General features: G+C 35.7%; 1 protein-coding gene across 1 annotated transcript; it reads left to right on the plus strand.

Moving 5' to 3' along the window:
• The first annotated feature begins 264 nt into the window (after positions 1 to 264).
• Positions 265 to 17,802, plus strand: LOC149831064 (disease resistance protein RPS4B-like). The gene is made up of 5 exons (XM_090013646.1): positions 265 to 831; positions 2,417 to 3,542; positions 6,103 to 6,384; positions 6,730 to 8,553; positions 11,406 to 17,802. Exons 1-5 carry the CDS (start codon positions 299 to 301, stop codon positions 11,619 to 11,621), a joined length of 3,981 nt encoding a protein of 1,326 aa, XP_089869772.1. The 5' UTR covers positions 265 to 298; the 3' UTR covers positions 11,622 to 17,802.
• Positions 17,803 to 18,502: the final 700 nt, after the last annotated feature.

Genomic DNA, 18,502 nt, shown 5'->3' on the forward strand with positions numbered 1-18,502 from the left:
TTGACTTTTCATGGCTGCATTAGCTTATAAAACAAAAATGGGTAAGGAAAAAGACAGTGTGGGGGGTCTGGAAAGACGTTTTCTTCTAGTCTGACGTCATAAGAAAGCTAAGCAAGAGAAAACAAGACCGAGGGAAGCTTCCTCGCGCTTTCCTTTCAATAATGAACGAAACAAATGAATTAAAGGAAGATGGTGATAGGATTTATGGTAGTGTTACCTCTCTCGGCTATAAAGGGATGGTAGAGGTTGGACTAGACTGGGCAGATTGCAACTCCCGTTCAATAGCTTCTCTGTATCCATGAAGAGGAAGTGCATGGAGGACGTGGCAGCAGACCCGCTTACAATGTGTGAGCGGAAGTGCATGGAAGGGTTTGTGTTTGATGTGTTCTTAAGTTTTAGAGGGGAGGACACCCGCAAAGACTTCACGGACAAACTCCACCAACAACTGTATCAGCATGGCATAAAAGCCTTCATAGACAGTGAGGACTTGCAAAAGGGCCGAAGTATCAGTGAATTGTTGAAGTATATCGAGGGATCAAAGATTTTTGTGCCCATCTTCTCCAAAAACTATGCAAACTCAAAGTGGTGCTTAATGGAGATAGCCAAGATGGTGGAGATTAACAAAAAGGCTGACAAAGAGAGGCCAATCTTTCCCGTGTTCTTTGATGTTCATCCTTCTGATGTCAGGAATCAAAGAGGCCAATCATTTGAAGCCGCTTTTAAAAACCACGAGAGCAATAAAGAATTGGATGAGGAAAAGGTTAATGAGTGGAGAAACGCCCTGAGAAGAGCTGGAGAGATTTCTGGGTACTGTCTCCCTGACATGGATGGGTCAGTAACAATCTCTCTTTCTATATATATAATGCTTGAAATGGGTCAAAATGCTGAAAGAGCACAGATGTGATCTATATGCTCGTTTTTATAGAAATCACTACTTAGAACATTTGATTTCAATACATGGATATGTTTTAATAAGATTTGAAAAAATCAAGTGCCTATAATTTTCATAAAATTTTGACTATAAATACTGTTTGTTTATCTAAAATGCATGATCCAAGTATCAATTTTTAGTAAAATTTTGAGACTCCATATTCCAAAGGGGTTTGCCATAGTGGGATTGGGCCAAGGCCACTAGGTACGCATTGTAGGCTCAAATCTCATGGGTGTCTTCCCTTGCGCAAAAGGAAGCATGGCTACTCCCATGGGGGCTAGGGGGTAAGCCCACAGCGTCTTACGCTACAAGGACAGAAGTGAGGCTAGGTCTTTGTTCCTGAGGGTGGTTTCTTCGTGTAAATATAAAAAAAAATCATGCTGAACACATCCATGGTATCAGAGACCAAAAGCCCAATAACATGTTTCCATTAATTAGCACCAAACCGTTTTGTAAGTTTTCATTATATATATATATAGCAAAATTTGAATGTTGGATCATGTTTAATATATTCTATTTATTATTTTCATGTGTTAAAGTTGACTAAAATAGGATGTTTTATTATATTTATAAATCACTCTTATTTTCATGAATGATGAGACATTGATTTTCATGGTCTCAAAAATAGAATCTTATGATGTATTAAACATGACAAAACCTTCTAATATAATAAATAAATCATGTTAAACAGATTTGTATCATTAGATTTATTATTTGGTGGTTAGATCTATGCTAGCAAGAACAACCATATATCCCTCTCCACCACACACATGATATATATATATATAATGAACTAACAAGCAAAAAATCATAGGTGCGAGATGTATCAACTCAACCTAACTACATAGATGTGTTCAATATGGTTTGTATAGAAAGGATTAAGCCTTGAATTGTGTTTTTCTGATGTAAAATCATGATTTTTTGAGTTCTGAATTTTGGCACATTATGGGCCATTAAATGAGCTTTAAATAATTGAATTGTGACATGTAAGTAGGCTTTTTAAAAGCTCAAAAAAGTCAAATACTAAAGTTCACAACTCAAAAGTCTTATTTTTAGATCAAAATAATATGATCTAAGTTTTGATCCTTTGCATATAAACTGTGTTGAACACATCTATATACTTAAATTGAGTTAATAAAGCTTAAACCTATTATTTTGATCACAATCGCTCTATGCCTTTAATATCTCTTTTGAGTTAAGAAACTTTGGCATAGTGTGAACCATTGACTTTTGGAAAATTTGATCTACAAAAAAAAGAAAAGAGTGATTTCTACTCATTAGTTCCTTACTTTCGTTAGTAGCCAATATTTACCCCCCCCCCTCTCTCTCTCTCTCTCTCTCTCTCTCTCTCTCTCTATATATATATATATATATATATATATATATATATATATATATATAAATATATATATATATATATATAGAAGTTGGATAATGTTCTTCAAGCTTTGGAATTACATATTTGTTGTTGTCATCAATTTGCAGGGATGAGGGAAAACTGATCACGCTTATATGCAAGGATGTATCTAAATTATTATTAAGAAAGGTCTCATCTCACATAGATCCTCTAATTGGGATCGATTCTCAATTAAAAAAAGTGTTGGAGATGTTGGACAGGGAAACAAATGTTGTTTGTCTTATTGGAATTTGTGGGCAAGGTGGCATAGGAAAGACGACAATTGCGAAGGCCATCTATGATGAGCTATCTACTGAATATGATGGGAGTTGTTGCTTCATCAAAGATGTTCGCGAACATGCCAAGGATCTTCCCAAACTACAAACTAAGCTAATTTCGCTAATTCCTGACATTTTAAAAGAAAATAAAACCATCGATGATGTTGATGAAGGAATTAGGTTGATCAGGCAAAGAATGTGGTGTAAGAAAGTTCTCCTAATTCTTGATGACGTGGATGACAAGAAGCAACTTGAGGCATTTATATCCCACAGAAAACCTTCACAGCAAGAGGAATGGTTTGGTGGAGGAAGTAAGATTATTGTTACAACAAGGGACAAAGACGTACTCTTAAAGCATGGACTGAAGGAAGATCAAATTTATGCCGTTGAAGAACTGAACTATGAGCATTCACTTCAGCTATTCAGTCATCATGCATTTGGGAATGACGAACCAAAGGCAGAGTTTAAAGATCTGTCTATGGAAGTTGTGGAAGTAACCGGGTGCCTACCACTAGCTCTTAAAGTACTTGGGTCACTCTTTTATGGTATAAGTGATAAAAACCAATGGCAGCAATTGTTGACACAACTGAAACTAGTTCAAGATAAAGATATTCTTGAAAGGTTAAAAATAAGTTATGATTCACTAAAACAATGGGAGAAGTGCATATTTTTGGACATAGCATGTTTTTTTATTGGAAAGGATAAACAATATCCAGTTTACATGTGGGAGGATTGCCGTTATTTCCCAATCGTGTCACTCAAAGCTCTCGAACACAAGTCTCTCATTAGTATTGATGATTATGGTAGATTTATAATGCATGACCAAATTCGAGATATGGGAAGGACTATAGTTCGAGAAGAAGGCCATTTGGAACCTCAAAATTACAGCAGGCTATGGGATGCGGATGACATAGAAACGGTGTTGGAACAAGCAGAGGTATGATCTAAACTGATTTCTATCTTTATTTTGATAGTATTAGAACTTTGAATATTGGCATAAGAATGATTATGGCGTATTCTATATATCTTTTATTTTTCATAATATTAAAAAGTCGGTCACCAACACAAGATTGATTTCATAGGCACAGGTTTGAGTGAATATTGAGCTAATAAAGTAGACAACATTGTTTCTTGGTCAAAAGTTCAGAAACTTGGCCTAAATTAAGATTGACAAATTCACGGTCAAACAATGGAATCTAGACAATGGATTACTTCTAGCCATCTTAGAGCGCTTGTCTATATATATACAGATTGTAACAAATAACGCCAACATTTTTTAAAATGGCGCAATATTTTTTCAACCTATTTCTTTAGCGTAAAAATCCCGTTAATATCGTGAGGCTTTCAAAATCTCTCATAATCTTAATATTTTGTGAAATCATGGCAAAAAGCATTGCGATATTAACATAACTTAAAATGATAAAACCTCGTCAACAACAAACAAATTAGTGGAAAAAATGTTCGAAAAAGTATTGCTGACGTGGGAAACTCCATGTGAGCAAGCAGATTTATTAGCCCACATGAATGGTCCAACCATTTCAAATTTCAAGTATGTAGCAAAGCAAACAGAGTTCCTTTTTAGCTAGAGTTGGAAAAGGTAAGGACTCTTTTTCCTCGTCGATATTGGGCTACTTTTTGCATCCTTGTACTCATATCCAATCAATATCTTATTCACATTGAGATATATAAGTATCTATTATAAACTTTTGCTGGTAGTTTTTACTTATGTAAAATAAATTTTGACAAAATCTATATTTTTACAAATCTCCACGTGTCAAGAAAATCTCCACGTTTTTACAAATCTGTATTTTGCCGACCTATTTGAAATCAATCTTGGTTTCTAAGAAACTTAGTTTTGCCTCATGTTGTCCAAACGGGGACTAAGAATAAGAATTTTTAGTTTGGAATAGATGCAACATCTTATATGCGTCTTTAATAGGTCTTGACAAGGGGCCCGGCCCCAGCCCATATGCCTTGACTCATTGCCTACCCGTAAGGCCCAAGGGTACTAAACTAGTCTTAAATAGTCCACAAGCTAATATATATATTTTTTTGAAAGAAAAAACAAAGAGGTTAAAAAGAATTAGTACAAGTAGGGGTAGTTGGTGACGATGGGTGACCCCACCACAATAGGAACACAAGTAAACAACAACATAAAACCCAACACAGCTTTTCAAAATCCATTCATTTTTGGCAAAAAATCCAAAACCCTCATTCAATATAAGTTTCCTATACTCTGCGGGCAAAAATTCAATGCCCCCATCCATTTTGAAACCACGTATTTGCAACATGTAAGCATGAGAGGTTTTCAAAATGCATGTATATATAAAACAATGATAAGAGCAGAGCACCTAGTAGAAAGTACAAGTGCAGGTTGCATCTTCTCAATCAGACTTGATAGATGCATCCACATAGTCTATTTTATAGGGAATCATGTTTGAATGATGTTTTTCAAAATTATACTCAGAAATCGTTTTCAACGGTGGGGATTTGTCGAAAACACCTCTACATTTGAATTCTGAAGGTAAAACAACAGATGGGAGAGAGACTTAAAAGGGCCCGACTTTTCTACCCTACCAATTAATGTTCATACGCCTGTGCCAGTCATTCGAGACGGCCATGACTGCGGTTGTTAAAAAAAGTAATGGTGACGATGCACAATGACGCGTGTTACCAGTGTGACAATTAAAAAGGCGATTTCTAGCTAGATATTCAAAATATCACAAGATTTATGAAAAAAGCATAAAATACAGCAATTTAAACATGATATTTACGTTTTAAATGGCTATTTATTGTAAAAATGCATATTTTTATTTTTAAATATTTTTTTATTAATATTTTCTCATAAAAATATTTTGTATACTTTTAATTTATTTTTTTTTTGTCAAGATTTTGCCGAAAAAATGTGAGATTTATGAAAAAATTTCAATTTCTTGCAACTTTTTTAAAAACGACATTTTGCGGATAAAGACTTTTGTCACTATGTCTGTTTCAATAAGGTCTTGATATAAAACACATGGGTTGGAACTTTCTAGAGGATCAAGATAAGTCCAAGATAGGATCAATGTCTAAGTGTTAGAGTTTTGGTTTAAGTATGAGGGTACAATGAGTCTTTAAGGTAGGTGAGTGTCAATAACATTTTAGTTTCAAGATCAGAAGTATGGCTTAGAATCCTTAAATAATTTAAGTTTTAAGAGAAAGGATTCTTCGGTCTATAAAAGGGACGTCATTTGCTTTGTATTTAGATTTTTTAGTGCTTGTTTCTTCAAATATGTTAGCATGACAAAGAAATGAATTGAAAACATAAGACCCTTAAGAAGAGTCTCCCTTGCAACATTGTTTCTATTTGAATCGGTTGAAGGTCAGAAATTTGAGTCAGACAACTTTGTGGATGAGTTGGTGCATGCGATCCTCAAGTCTGCTTGATGAGTCCAAACATGCACGTTCTCGGATTCTTGCTAACCTGATTCGGTCTCTTTCCTTTCTTATTTGTGCAGGTATCCGAGCTCCCTCTCATCCAAGGCATGACTTTTTGGAATATGGGCTACAGACATAAGCATTTGAGCAAGGAGGCATCTGAAGCAATGACCAATCTCAAGATCCTTGATAACATCAACTATGGGTCTGAAGATGATGGGCCCATACACCTCCCAAGGAATCTAAAATATCTGACGTTGTATTATGGTGGTTGGGATACGGTTCGGTTTCATAACGATCGCCTCAAGGGACTCGTTGTCCTCAACCTATGGGGTGGTGACTTTGAAGACATGGGTAACATGGTTAGTAGTCACAAAAATAGTAAGAATAAAAACAACACTGATGCATTTCCATCTTCAGTGTGCAAAATCAAATATGGAAAAGCGGCAAGCATCCCATGATTCAAATGCCTATTTTAGGCGGAGCCAACGCGTTTTGTGCCTTTTGATTAAGGTACCAAGAATGAGTGATGGCCATTTGGTCATGGGAATTTGAGTCACATGCATGCATGTATGTGTTCATCCTAGTGATGAACAACATTGAACAAGGTCGCCTTTTCTTTTACTCCCAGTTTCTCATATGTTTTTTATGCATACAATGTTTTTGTTAATATAAAAAATAATAATAATAATAATATTGATCTGCAGGTGCTTCCAAGGCTAAAGGTCCTCGATCTCAGTTACTGTAAGAACCTCATCCGCACTCCTGATTTCACTCATCTCCAGTGCTTGGAAAAGCTGCTGCTCGACCACTGTTGGTCACTGAAAGAAATTGATGAATCAATCGGGCATCTTAAGAAGCTGGTTTTCTTGAGTATGAAGGCGTGTTGGGCACTAAAAGGACTGTCAAACAGTCTGTGTGAGCTGAAGTTGCTTCAAGTCCTCGTCCTTGCAGATTGCAGAAGAATTTCTCTTCTGCCAAAACAACTAGGGGACTTGAAATCCCTAGAACGTCTTGACCTTGAGGGTTGTGAGGAACTAAAAGGACTACCTAACAGTCTGTGTGAGCTCAAGTTGCTTCAAGTCCTCGTCCTTAAACGTTGCAGTGGAATTTCTCTTCTGCCAGAAGGGCTAGGGGACTTGAAATCCCTAGAACATCTTGACCTTCACGGATGCTCTGGCCTAAGAAGAATACCTGATTCATTAGGAGGGTTAAAGAACCTGCCTCAATTGCCTTTAGAGTGCTGCTGCGAATCACTGGAACAGTTACCAATCTTCATCGGAAAATTCACGTCTTTACGGGTGCTGAATCTTAATTATTATATTTCGTTAAGGCTGCTACCCGATTCATTAGGAGACTTAAAGAACCTTTATGCGTTGTCTCTACGAGGCTGTAAATCATTGGAGCAAGTACCAAACTCCATTGGAGGGTTGGAGTCTTTGGAAAGACTCGATCTTAGTAGCTGCACTTCTATAAAAGGGATTTCTGATTCCATAAGGAACTTGAAGAAGCTTGGTCGTTTATCTCTAGAAGAGTGTCGCTCTTTGAATGAAATTCCGCATTCCATCGGTTGGTTGGAGGCTTTGGAAGAGCTCAACCTGAAGGGCTGCACTTCAATGAAAGAGATACCTGATTCGTTATGGGACTTGAAGAAGCTTCATCGTTTATCTCTAGAAAAATGTCAATCTCTGAAAGAAATTCACGATTTTATCTATCGGTTGGAGGCTTTGGAAGAGCTCAACCTGAAGGGCTGCACTTCGATAAAAGGGATACCTAATTCGTTAGGGGACTTGAAGAAGCTTCGTAGTTTATCTCTAGAACAGTGTCACTCTTTGAATGAAATTCCCGATTCCATTGGAATGTTGAAATCTTTGGAAGAGCTCAACCTGAAGGGCTGCACTTCAATGAAAGGGATGCCTAATTCGTTAGGGGACTTGAAGAAGCTTCGTAGTTTATCTCTAGAACAGTGTCACTCTTTGAATGAAATTCCCGATTCCATTGGAATGTTGGAATCTTTGGAAGAGCTCAACCTGAAGGGCTGCACTTCAATGAAAGGGATGCCTAATTCGTTAGGGAACTTGAGGAAGCTTCGTCATTTATCTCTAGGAGACTGTCCCTATTTGAATGAAATTCCCGATTCCATTGGAATGTTGGAATCTTTGGAAGAGCTACACGTTGTTGGAGACCCAAATATCCTTCCTGAGCTATCTTCAAGAGGCTTTGAGGAACTCCATGTGGATTTTATTAGTGACCTTTCCCAATTAAAACAACTTACCTTGTGTGGCCTCTCTAGGCTCAAGTCTCTTCCTCCGCTTCCCTCTTCTCTTGTTACCATTGATGTCTCAAATTGTACTGCTTTGAGAAAAATATCAGACATCTCAAACCTGAAGCATTTAGAGTATTTGAGACTCTCAGGATTGGAGAATCCCACTGATGTTCTAGGCATTGAAAGCCTCCCGTCTTTACAAAGGTTGTACTTACCTGATTGTTCACAAGGGGCGCTTTTTGACATGATTCTCATATTGCATCAGGTACGTACCTTCTTGCTTCATGGTATGTAGACTGGGTTACGGTTGTTGCTTTTTTTATTGAGACATTACTGATTGAGTCAACACATGATGTGTCAGAGATTTATTAGAGTGATTGGTATAGCACATTTCGTGATATGTATGAATTATTGGAAACCGTGTGTGGTTCCCCACTTGCGGAAGCTGATCAGGTCATGCATCGAATGAGTTTTAAACCCATTCGACAATTGGGTTTCAAGCCCAGACCAACCTCTCGTTAAAGTAACGAGAATTTCAAAAAACTTAAAAAAACAATAATAAAAAAAATAATGAGTTCACTGATTCCTCCTACTTTTTATAAGCTTACCTCTCTCTCTCTCTCTCTCTCTCTCTCTCTCTCTATATATATATATATATATATATATATATATATATATATATATATATATATATATATATATATATATATACAACACATCGACAGACTGTCTCATCCCTACACACCGACCATTGCAATTTTTTTTTTTAGTATGCTCAGAGTTTAAGGGTTTTATATTTTACTTCTTATTTTTGCATTTTAGTGTTGATGCAAGCTAAATCCAAATTTTTATCTGGTATACTTAGATTTTTAGGGTTTTGTATTTTAATCTTTATTTTTTTTTAACTTATTAGGTGAATGCATTCTAAATCTGTTTTTTTTTATGCTTAGATCTTAGGCGTTTTATATTTTAGTTCCTATTTTTACAATTTATTGGGTGAATGCATGCTAAATCTGTTTTTTTAAGGGTTTTGTATTTCAATCACTATTTTTTCTTTAATTTATTGAAAGAATGCATGCTAAATATGACATTTTAGGGGGTTTTGTTTTTTAATCCCTATTATTGCATTGTATTGTATTAATGTAAGCTAATTTCGCTTTTTTGAGGTATGGTTAGATTTTAAGGCTTTTTCATTTTAGTCTTTATTAATTTTTTTAATTTATTTAGTGAATGAATAATAAATATGATTTTTTTGAAGCAAGCTTATACTTTAGGGGGTTTTGTATTTTAATCCCTACTATAGCAATTTATTGAGTGAATGCACACTAAGTCCTATTGTTTTTTCAGGTATTGTTAAATGTTAGGAGTATGCATTTTGGTCCCTATTTTTTCAATTAATTTATTGGATGAATGCAGGCTAAAGTCTGATTATTTTTTCCAGTAATGCTTAGATTTTAAGGGATTTTGTATTTTAGTCTCTATTATTGCAATTTATTGAGTGAATACATGCTAAGTTCAAATTTTTTTGGTAGATTTTAGGGGTTTTGCATTTTAATCCTTATTTTTTCAATTTATTGAATGAATGTTTTATTCCTTTATGCTCTTCACTTTAGATACATTTGAGATCAGTGAGACTAAGAGATTTGGACTCCTTCTAACCTCATTTATATTGAGGTAATTATAGAATTGGATAAGCACATAATGTTTTTCTCACAATTCAAAGGTAGTGCTATTGCTGGGTACATTGTTTGCATGGTTAGAATTGTTTGTGATTGTATAATTATGTAACACTAACTATATATTCCTGCACATAAAGTAATATTTCTTGCTACATAGATCTGAGCATTGTTGGTTTATCTAGAAGTATAGTTTGGTTGCATTTGTTTCATATCTTGTGTTTGAAACTATGAATATCTTGGAAACAGTTTTGAAATGTGAAAGCGTTTTGTAGTACCTTTTAATATTTATGTATCAAGGAGTTGGACCAACTTTGGTGTCTCCAATAATTTTTTGCATTGATAAAATTCTTGTGTTTCTATGTTGAGTGTGTCCCTCTGCATGTTCTTTTTGATATCAAGATTTGCCATAATAATGAAAAATGATGTGAGATTTTTGAATCTGTATGAATGGTACCATGCAGTTCTGACATTGTGCAGGTAGCATACTAACATTATTATTGCTACCATCATCTTCTTCTTCTCTAGTGAATTACTGGAAGAGAGTAAATTATCAAGCTTGCTTTAGTGGCATTCTATTGCAATGATGGTCACACAAATTTGGGATATATGGCCTTATTGCTAATGTATTTGCCACATAGGTGATGATGCGCTATCACACATATCTGCCATCATACCGGGGTTGTTGATTTTGTCTTAAATATCTTCATCATGGTTGTAATTAAGAAAAACATTTCTGATGTGTTAGTACTTGTTTCAGTATGGTATAGCTCACACTCCTGTAATTGACGATTGACATTAAAAGTACGATATTGTCCTTGAAACCAATGAGGTGCCTCTCTTCATTGGCTTGCTTGATTCTCATACTCGTCATTTTATTCTCTTCTTTACTGTGCAAATGGTCCTATCAGGGCATCTTCTTTGTTTTCTATCATGATCTAAAAATTAGGCATTTTCTCTGGAAAAGGTCGTTTCAAAAAATGGTAGGCCTTTAAGGTTGACTTTGAAGTGCACAAAAAAGTTTTTTAGTTTAGCATTGGCATCATCTAGGTATTTCTGATCCAACCTAATAGTAACTTTTTGATGTATGATCCTCCTCTATAATGGTTCTTTGGAACTGGAAACACTAGGACATCTTTTTTGTTGTCGGGCAAGCTGGCCTATTTAGATTTGAAACTGGTGACCCCTCGATTAATTTGATGATATATGCAAGTTTTAGTTCTGTTTTGGTGGGCTTGACTCTGTGAGGGGATCCTGTTCTGCAACCGGGCTCCTGCGTTATGATGAATTTTGTGGTGATCCTATGGTTACTTTTGGATCCCATATGTTTTTATTATAATCCCAATTTTGTGTCACGTTTCATTATTAAATTATCTTTAGTTTCTTACATGTGTTTCCTTGCAGCATGAGCAACTCAAAAGTTAATGTTTTCTCTTTTCAGGCCACCACCAGTTACCGAAATAACGACTGCACTCCTGAAGAGGACGCCAATTACAACAACAAAAAGAAGTTTCTGGGTTTGTTATGCCAAATAGTGGCAGACATGATCAAGTGTAAAGCGCCCGGGGAGTCCCGGAAGAGATTCAACATCGAGAATGGATTCCCGCCTGAAGAGGATGAAGAAGATCGACCTGAAAATCAATGGGCATTTGAATGAGAAACTTTTGGACCCCCAGAGATGGTGGTTAGCCATCAACTGATTCATGGTGAAAGTAGACTTTTGCAATGCAGTTGTCTTCGTTTTGAACATCTAGTCGATCCTTTTGCCTGGACCTAGGACCCTTTTAATCGTCCATCTACTTTTGAGAAGTTTCAAAAAATTTATTTGTGGATTCGTACTTATTGCATGAGTAAAGGTTGTTCTTAGCTATGCCCTTTATTGTTTCCATGGGAAAATGGGTTGTTTCTCGGGTGCGCGAGTTCATGTTTATTTTTTTTTAAAGCAAGCTAGGGTTAGGCAGACCCCACCACTGGGGTTTGAACTTGCAACGACCCACCACAAGGAGACGTGCACTGACAGCTCCTGCCAACCATGTGGATTCCCGTTGTTTGTCAAATGCATGTTTTTTTGTTTTTTAAATTCAAACAGTGTTTAGGTGCTAACCCTGAACTAAGGCCTTGTCTTTGGGCAACCATTAGGAGGCTTTTTAAAGGCAACCATTAGGAAGCTTAATTAAGGAACCTGTCTCAATTGCCTCTAGAGTGCTGCAAATCACTGAAACATTTACCAATCTTCATCGGAAAATTCATGTTTTTACGGGTGCTGAATTTTGATTATTATAGTTCATTAAGGCTGCTACCCGATTCATTAGGAGACTTAAAGAACCTTTATGTGTTGTCTCTACGAGGCTGTAAATCATTGGAGCAAGTACCAAACTCCATTGGAGGGTTGGAGTCTTTGGAAGAAGTCGATCTTAGTAGCTGCACTTTGATAAAAGGGATTTCTGATTCCATAGGGGACTTGAAGAAGCTTCGTATTTATCTCTAGAAAAATGTCACTCTCTGAAAGAAATTCCTGAATCCATCGGTCGGTTGGAGGCTTTGGAAAAGCTCAACCTAAAGGGCTGCACTTCGATGAAAGTGATACCTAATTCGTTAGGAGACTTGAAGAAGCTTGGTCGTTTATCTCTGGAAGACTGTCCCTATTTGAATGAAATTTCCCATTCCATTGGAATGTTGGGATCTTTGAAAGAGCTTGACATAAAGGGCTGCACTTGGATAAAAGGGATGCGTGAGTTAGTGAAGCTAACCCATCTATATCTAGAGGTTTGCAATTTGATTGAAAATTTTCCAGCTTCCCTTTTGATGTTAGAAATCTTTGCAAGTGCTACATGTTGTTGAAGACCCGAATATCCTTCCTAAGCTATCTTCAAGAGGCTTTGAGGAACTCTATGTGGATTTTATTAGTGACCTTTTCCAATTAAAAGAACTTACCTTGCGTGGCCTCCCTAGGCTTCAGTCTCTAGCTTCGCTTCCATCTTCTCTTGTTACCATCGATCTCTCAAATTGTACTGCTTTGAGAAAAATATCAAACATCTCAAACCTAAAGCATTTAGAGGAACTGAGACTCACAGGATGCGAGAATCTCACTGATGTTCCAGGCATTGAAAGTCTCCAGTCTTTACAAAGGTCGGAAATGAATGGGTGTGAAAACTTGGCTTTTGACCTGATCAGATTATCACAGGTAGGTACCTTCTTGCTTCATTGTATGTAGACTGGGTTACAGCTGCTGCTTTTTTTATTGAGACATTACTGATGGAGTTAACACATCACATTTCTTGATATCTATGAATTACTGGAAATCGTGTGTGGTTCCCCACTTGCGGAATCTGATTAGGGCATGCATCGAATGAGTTTTAAACCCATTCGACCATTGGCTGCTTCGGTCGATGCAAGCCCAGCCTCTCGTTAACGTAACGAGAATTTCAAAAACTTAAAAAACAGTAATGAAAAAATAACAAGTTCACTGATTCCCCCACTTTTTATAAACTTACCTCTCTCTCTATTTCTCTTCATCTTCTTCCTTCGCCATTAACGACTTCACCTTACCTCTCTCTCTCTCTCTCTCTCTCTCTCTCTCTCTCTCTCTCTCTTAGCCATCTTCCCCGCTTTCACCTTACCACAACTCCTCTCTCTCTCTCTCACACACACACACACACACGCGCGTCGATCCAGAGCATCCATCTGTAGTCCTTGATCCAGGTTGTGCCTCATCCCTGCACCGCGACCATTGCAATTTTTTTTGGGTATTCTTAGAGTTTAAGGGTTTTATATTTTACTTCTTATTTTTGCATTTTAGTGATGATGCAAGCTAAGTTCAATTTTTTATTCAGTATAATTAGATTTTTAGGGTTTTGTATTTTACTCTTTATTTTTTTTTTTAATTTATAAGGTGAATGCTTCTAAATCTGTTTTTTTTTTCTGGTATGCTTCGATTTTCGGTGTTTTATATTTTAGTTTTTATTTTTACAATTTATTGGGTGAATGCAAGCTAAAACTGATTTTTTTTAGGCATGCTTAGATTTTTAAGAGTTTTATATTTTAATCCTTGTTTTTTAAATTTATTGGGTGAATGCATGTAAAATATGAGATTTTAGGGCATTTGGTATTTTAATCCCTATCATTGCATTGTATTGTATTAATGCAATTTAATTCTGTATTTTCAGGTATGGTTAAATTTTAAGGGTTTTTTTATTTTAGTTCTTATTTTTTAATTTATTTAGTGAATGAATGCTAAATATAATTTTTTTTGGCATGCTTAGACTTTAAGGGGTTTTGTATTTTAATCCCTATTATAGCAATTTATTGAGTAAATGCATGCTAAGTTGTATTGTTAAATTTTAAGGGGTTCTTAATTTTTCAATTTATTGGATGAATGTCTGATTATTTTTTCAGCATAGATTTTAGAGGGTTTTGTGTTTTAATTTTTATTATTGTAATTTATTGAGTGAATGCATGTTAAATTCATTTTTTTTATTTAAGGGTTTTATATTTAAGGTCCTATTTTTTCAATTTATTGGATGAATGCACTATTTCTTTATGCTCTTCACTTTACTTATATTTAAGATGTGTGAGACCAAGAGATCCTACTCCTTCTAACCTCATTTATATTGAGCTAATTATAGAATTGGATGAGCACATGATGCTTTTCTCATAATTGAGAGTTGGTGCAATTGCTGATGTAACCTAATAATAACTCTCCATTAATTTGATGATTATTTCTTCGTCAAAAGTTCAAAAACTTGGCTTAGATTGGCATTGGTAAATTCACAGTCAAACAATGAAATCTAGATATTGGATTACTTCTACCATCTTAGAGCACGTGTCTAAAATATTGCACCATTTTCAAAATGTTGGCATTATTTGTTACTATATATATATATAGAACATTCAGGTCTATGGCATTTGATGTTACTCGGGTAGGGATCATTGCGAAAGAATAATATTCTGATCAATGTTTTTTTATTCCATACCTAGTTATCAGGGTTCCAGTCCAGCCAGGTACATGTCACAGGAACACATCACTTTGGTGGTGTTGATTATGGTGACACGAGAAGACGCGCTTGAACATGGTCACTGACACACGTCTTATTTCCAAAAAGAAATTAACTTTCGAGTCGTGTCCAAGTGTCTCTGTGAAAGAGCATATAAGCCCCCATTTCACACGATTGCTGTTCAAATTCTATGAGGTAGGAAATCCAAGAAAGGACACGAATGCAATATGGGGAAAGTACGTACCGTACAATTTCTGTGAGACTCGAGGAATGATGAATTGCGGTGTTGGTTAATATCATATATTTTCTAGTTATGTAATCAGTTTTTTAGTTACTTTTATATGTTAATCTCATATTTTTTAGAATAATCCCATATATTTTATTTATTTTTTGGTTAATCTCATATATTTGTCATTTATGTAATCAGTTTTTTAGTTATTTTTATATGTTAATCTCATTTTTTAGTACTTGTTTGAGATTTTCTATTTGTTATGGGTTGTTATTTCATCGATAAAGCATTTATTTATTTATTTGTATTTTTAGATATTTTTTTAAAAGTTTAAAAAAAATGAGGCTTATGCTTTACGCCTCGCCTCGGTTTTTGGTGGAACCCCTCACTACACCTCAACGCTTTTTTACAACAATGTAGCAAGCCAAATTTTCTTTTATTTTTTGGTCATTTTTCAGCCAGCCACCAGCTATAAAATGTCTATGTTAACCCATTGTCTGGGAGGCATCAGCCTGACCATTCTTCAGTCAACAATTGGACTTAAACTGGCCCACTTATTTTTTGTGTGTATGTCTGTTATTTTTAATACTTTTCATTTTTGTCATTTCTAGCCAACCAATGACTGTTTTTGTTTGATTTTTGTTTAGCCACTGGTGGGCTGGAAAATTACTAGTTTATTTTTGTTTGATTTTGTTTTTTGTTTGTTTAGCCTTTAGGAACCCATATATCAGTTCTTTAGGTTTTGGGTCATTCAAGAACCAACGAAACCTAATTTTTGGCAAACCACCGTTTGAAAGTAGCTGTGCAAACGGTTCAGACTTGGGTTGGATCCTGCCAGATCTGATCTGAATCTGAGATGTAAACAGATGATCCAAATCTGAGTCAAAATCCATATCCGAATTAGATCAAGAAAGGTAAATTGAATCAAAATCCGAAATACATGTGGTAATACTTGATCTGGAAAAAATAGAAGAAAACAAGCCATTTACATGTAAAAACATGTAATTAGTTCAGATTTTGAATCGGATCAATTCTAGATCTAATTTAAACTGCTGATTCTAATCCTACCCGAATCTGAAAGTGATGAGATTGAACAGATTCAAATTCATCTGAATGTACATTCAGATCTTACTTAAATGATATATATTTGAAAAAAATATGTAGGATTCGGATCAGATATCCAACCATATCTGATCCATTTACAGACCTATTTGAAAGCAAATCTTGGTTTCTAAGAAACTTAGTTTTGCCTCATGTTATCCAAACGGTGACTAAGAATATGAATTTTTAGTTTGGAATAGATGCAACATCTTAATATGCATCTTTAATAGGTCTGGACAAGGGGGCCGGCCCAGCCCATATGCCCGACTCATTGCCTACCCGTAAGGCCCAAGGGTACTCAGAAATCGTTTTCAACGGTGGGGATTACATCTATATGGTCATATTTGTCCAAAACACCTCTACATATGAATTTTGAAGGTAACAACAGATGGGAGAACCATTTAGTCATATATATATATATATATATATTGAGAGAGAGAGAGAGACTTAAAACGGCCCGACTTTTCTAGCCTACCAAAATCTAGTTTGGGCTCGGCCTACAGCCTGTTCCTGGGAGCTGGTCCAGAAACTAGGCCCAGGCCCAAAGCAAACATGCCCGGCCATGGGCTGCCCGTGGCCGCCAGCATATTGTCCACTTCTAATGTTTGATGTTGTTCCAGATTCTACCAAATATTGAATAATTTCATTTTTCATATCCCTATGTGAAGTCATTGGAGAGGGACCAGCAATTGCACAATGACGTGAGTCTGTTACCAGTGTGACAAATATACCGAGAAATTGCCTGAAAGTCTAAAATGGTAATTTCTCATGAGATATACAAAATATTTCAAAATTGCCAGAAACTATTTTCGAGAAATTTATTTTTATAAAAAAAATTGTTTTAATTAATTTTATTAACACAGGTTTAATTAGTCAGTACAAAACTACACAGGTTTATTATACTTTTCAAAAATGCGGAATTGGAGCCAGCAAAGGTCATGTCAGTTCCTACTTTTTTTCTATTTTTCCTTGCTTCCAAACAGCTTAGCAAGTGGGTATTTCACACTTATCCACCAACAAAATTGAGAAGACTCTCATTGCAAACAAGAAACTGGAATACGTAAATTTTGAACTTGGAGCATTTTTTTTCTTTTCCTTTTTTTTCATTTCATTTTGGAGCTTTAGATTCTGTCCTGCTGCTCTAACACCTGACTTGAATACAACCAGCTTGACAAATACCTTGTTTTTTTTTTCAGAAAAGGAAAATGTGATTTTTACGTTACCAATAGAAATGCAAATATTGGCAGAAACTATTTTTATGAAATTTATATTTTCATATAAATTAGTTTTTATTGTTAGTTGATTTTGTTTCGGGATGAAAGGTGAGAAAAATAAAGAACTCAATTTCTCACGAGAAAAGAAAAAATGGTGTTGCTTTCCTTTTGTCACCGTGGACACAACCCATTTCACTTCTAACTAGCAGCAGTGGTGGGGTCCAGGCTCCTTGACTTTTCATGGCTGCATTAGCTTATAAAAAAAAATGGTCCACAAGCTAATATATATATATATATATATTTTTTAAAGAAAAAACAAAGAGGTTAAAAAGAATTAGTACAAGTAGGGGTAGTTGGTGACGAGGGGTGACCCCACCACAATAGGAATACAAGTAAACAACAACATAAAACCCAACACAGCTTTTCAAAATCCATTCATTTTTGGCAAAAAAACCAAAACCCCCATTCAATATAAGTTTCCTATACTCTGCGGCCAAAAATTCAATACCCCCATCCATTTTGAAACCACGTATTTGCAACATGTAAGCATGAGAGGTTCTCAAAATGCATGTATATATAAAACAATGATAAGAGCAGAGCAGAGCACCTAGTAGAAAGTACAAGTGCAGGTTGCATCTTCTCAATCAGACTTGATAGATGCATCCACATAGTCTATTTGATAGGAATCATGTTTGAAAGATGTTTTTCAAAATTATACTCAGAAATCGTTTTCAACGGTGGGGATTAATTACATCTGTATGGTCAGATTTGTCGAAAACACCTCTACATTTGAATTCTGAAGGTAAAACAACATATGGGAGAGAGACTTAAAAGGGCCCGACTTTTCTACCCTACCAATTAATGTTCAAACACGCCTGTGGCAGTCATTCGAGACGGCCATGACTGCGGTTGTTAAAAAAAGTAATGGTGACGGTGCACAATGACGCGCGTCTGTTACCAATGTGACAATTAAAAAGCCAATTTCTCTCTAGATATTCAA

Source organism: Nuphar pumila, chromosome 7, assembly GCF_984573655.1.
Source record: "Nuphar pumila chromosome 7, dmNupPumi1.hap1.1, whole genome shotgun sequence".
Lineage (NCBI taxonomy): Eukaryota > Viridiplantae > Streptophyta > Magnoliopsida > Nymphaeales > Nymphaeaceae > Nuphar > Nuphar pumila.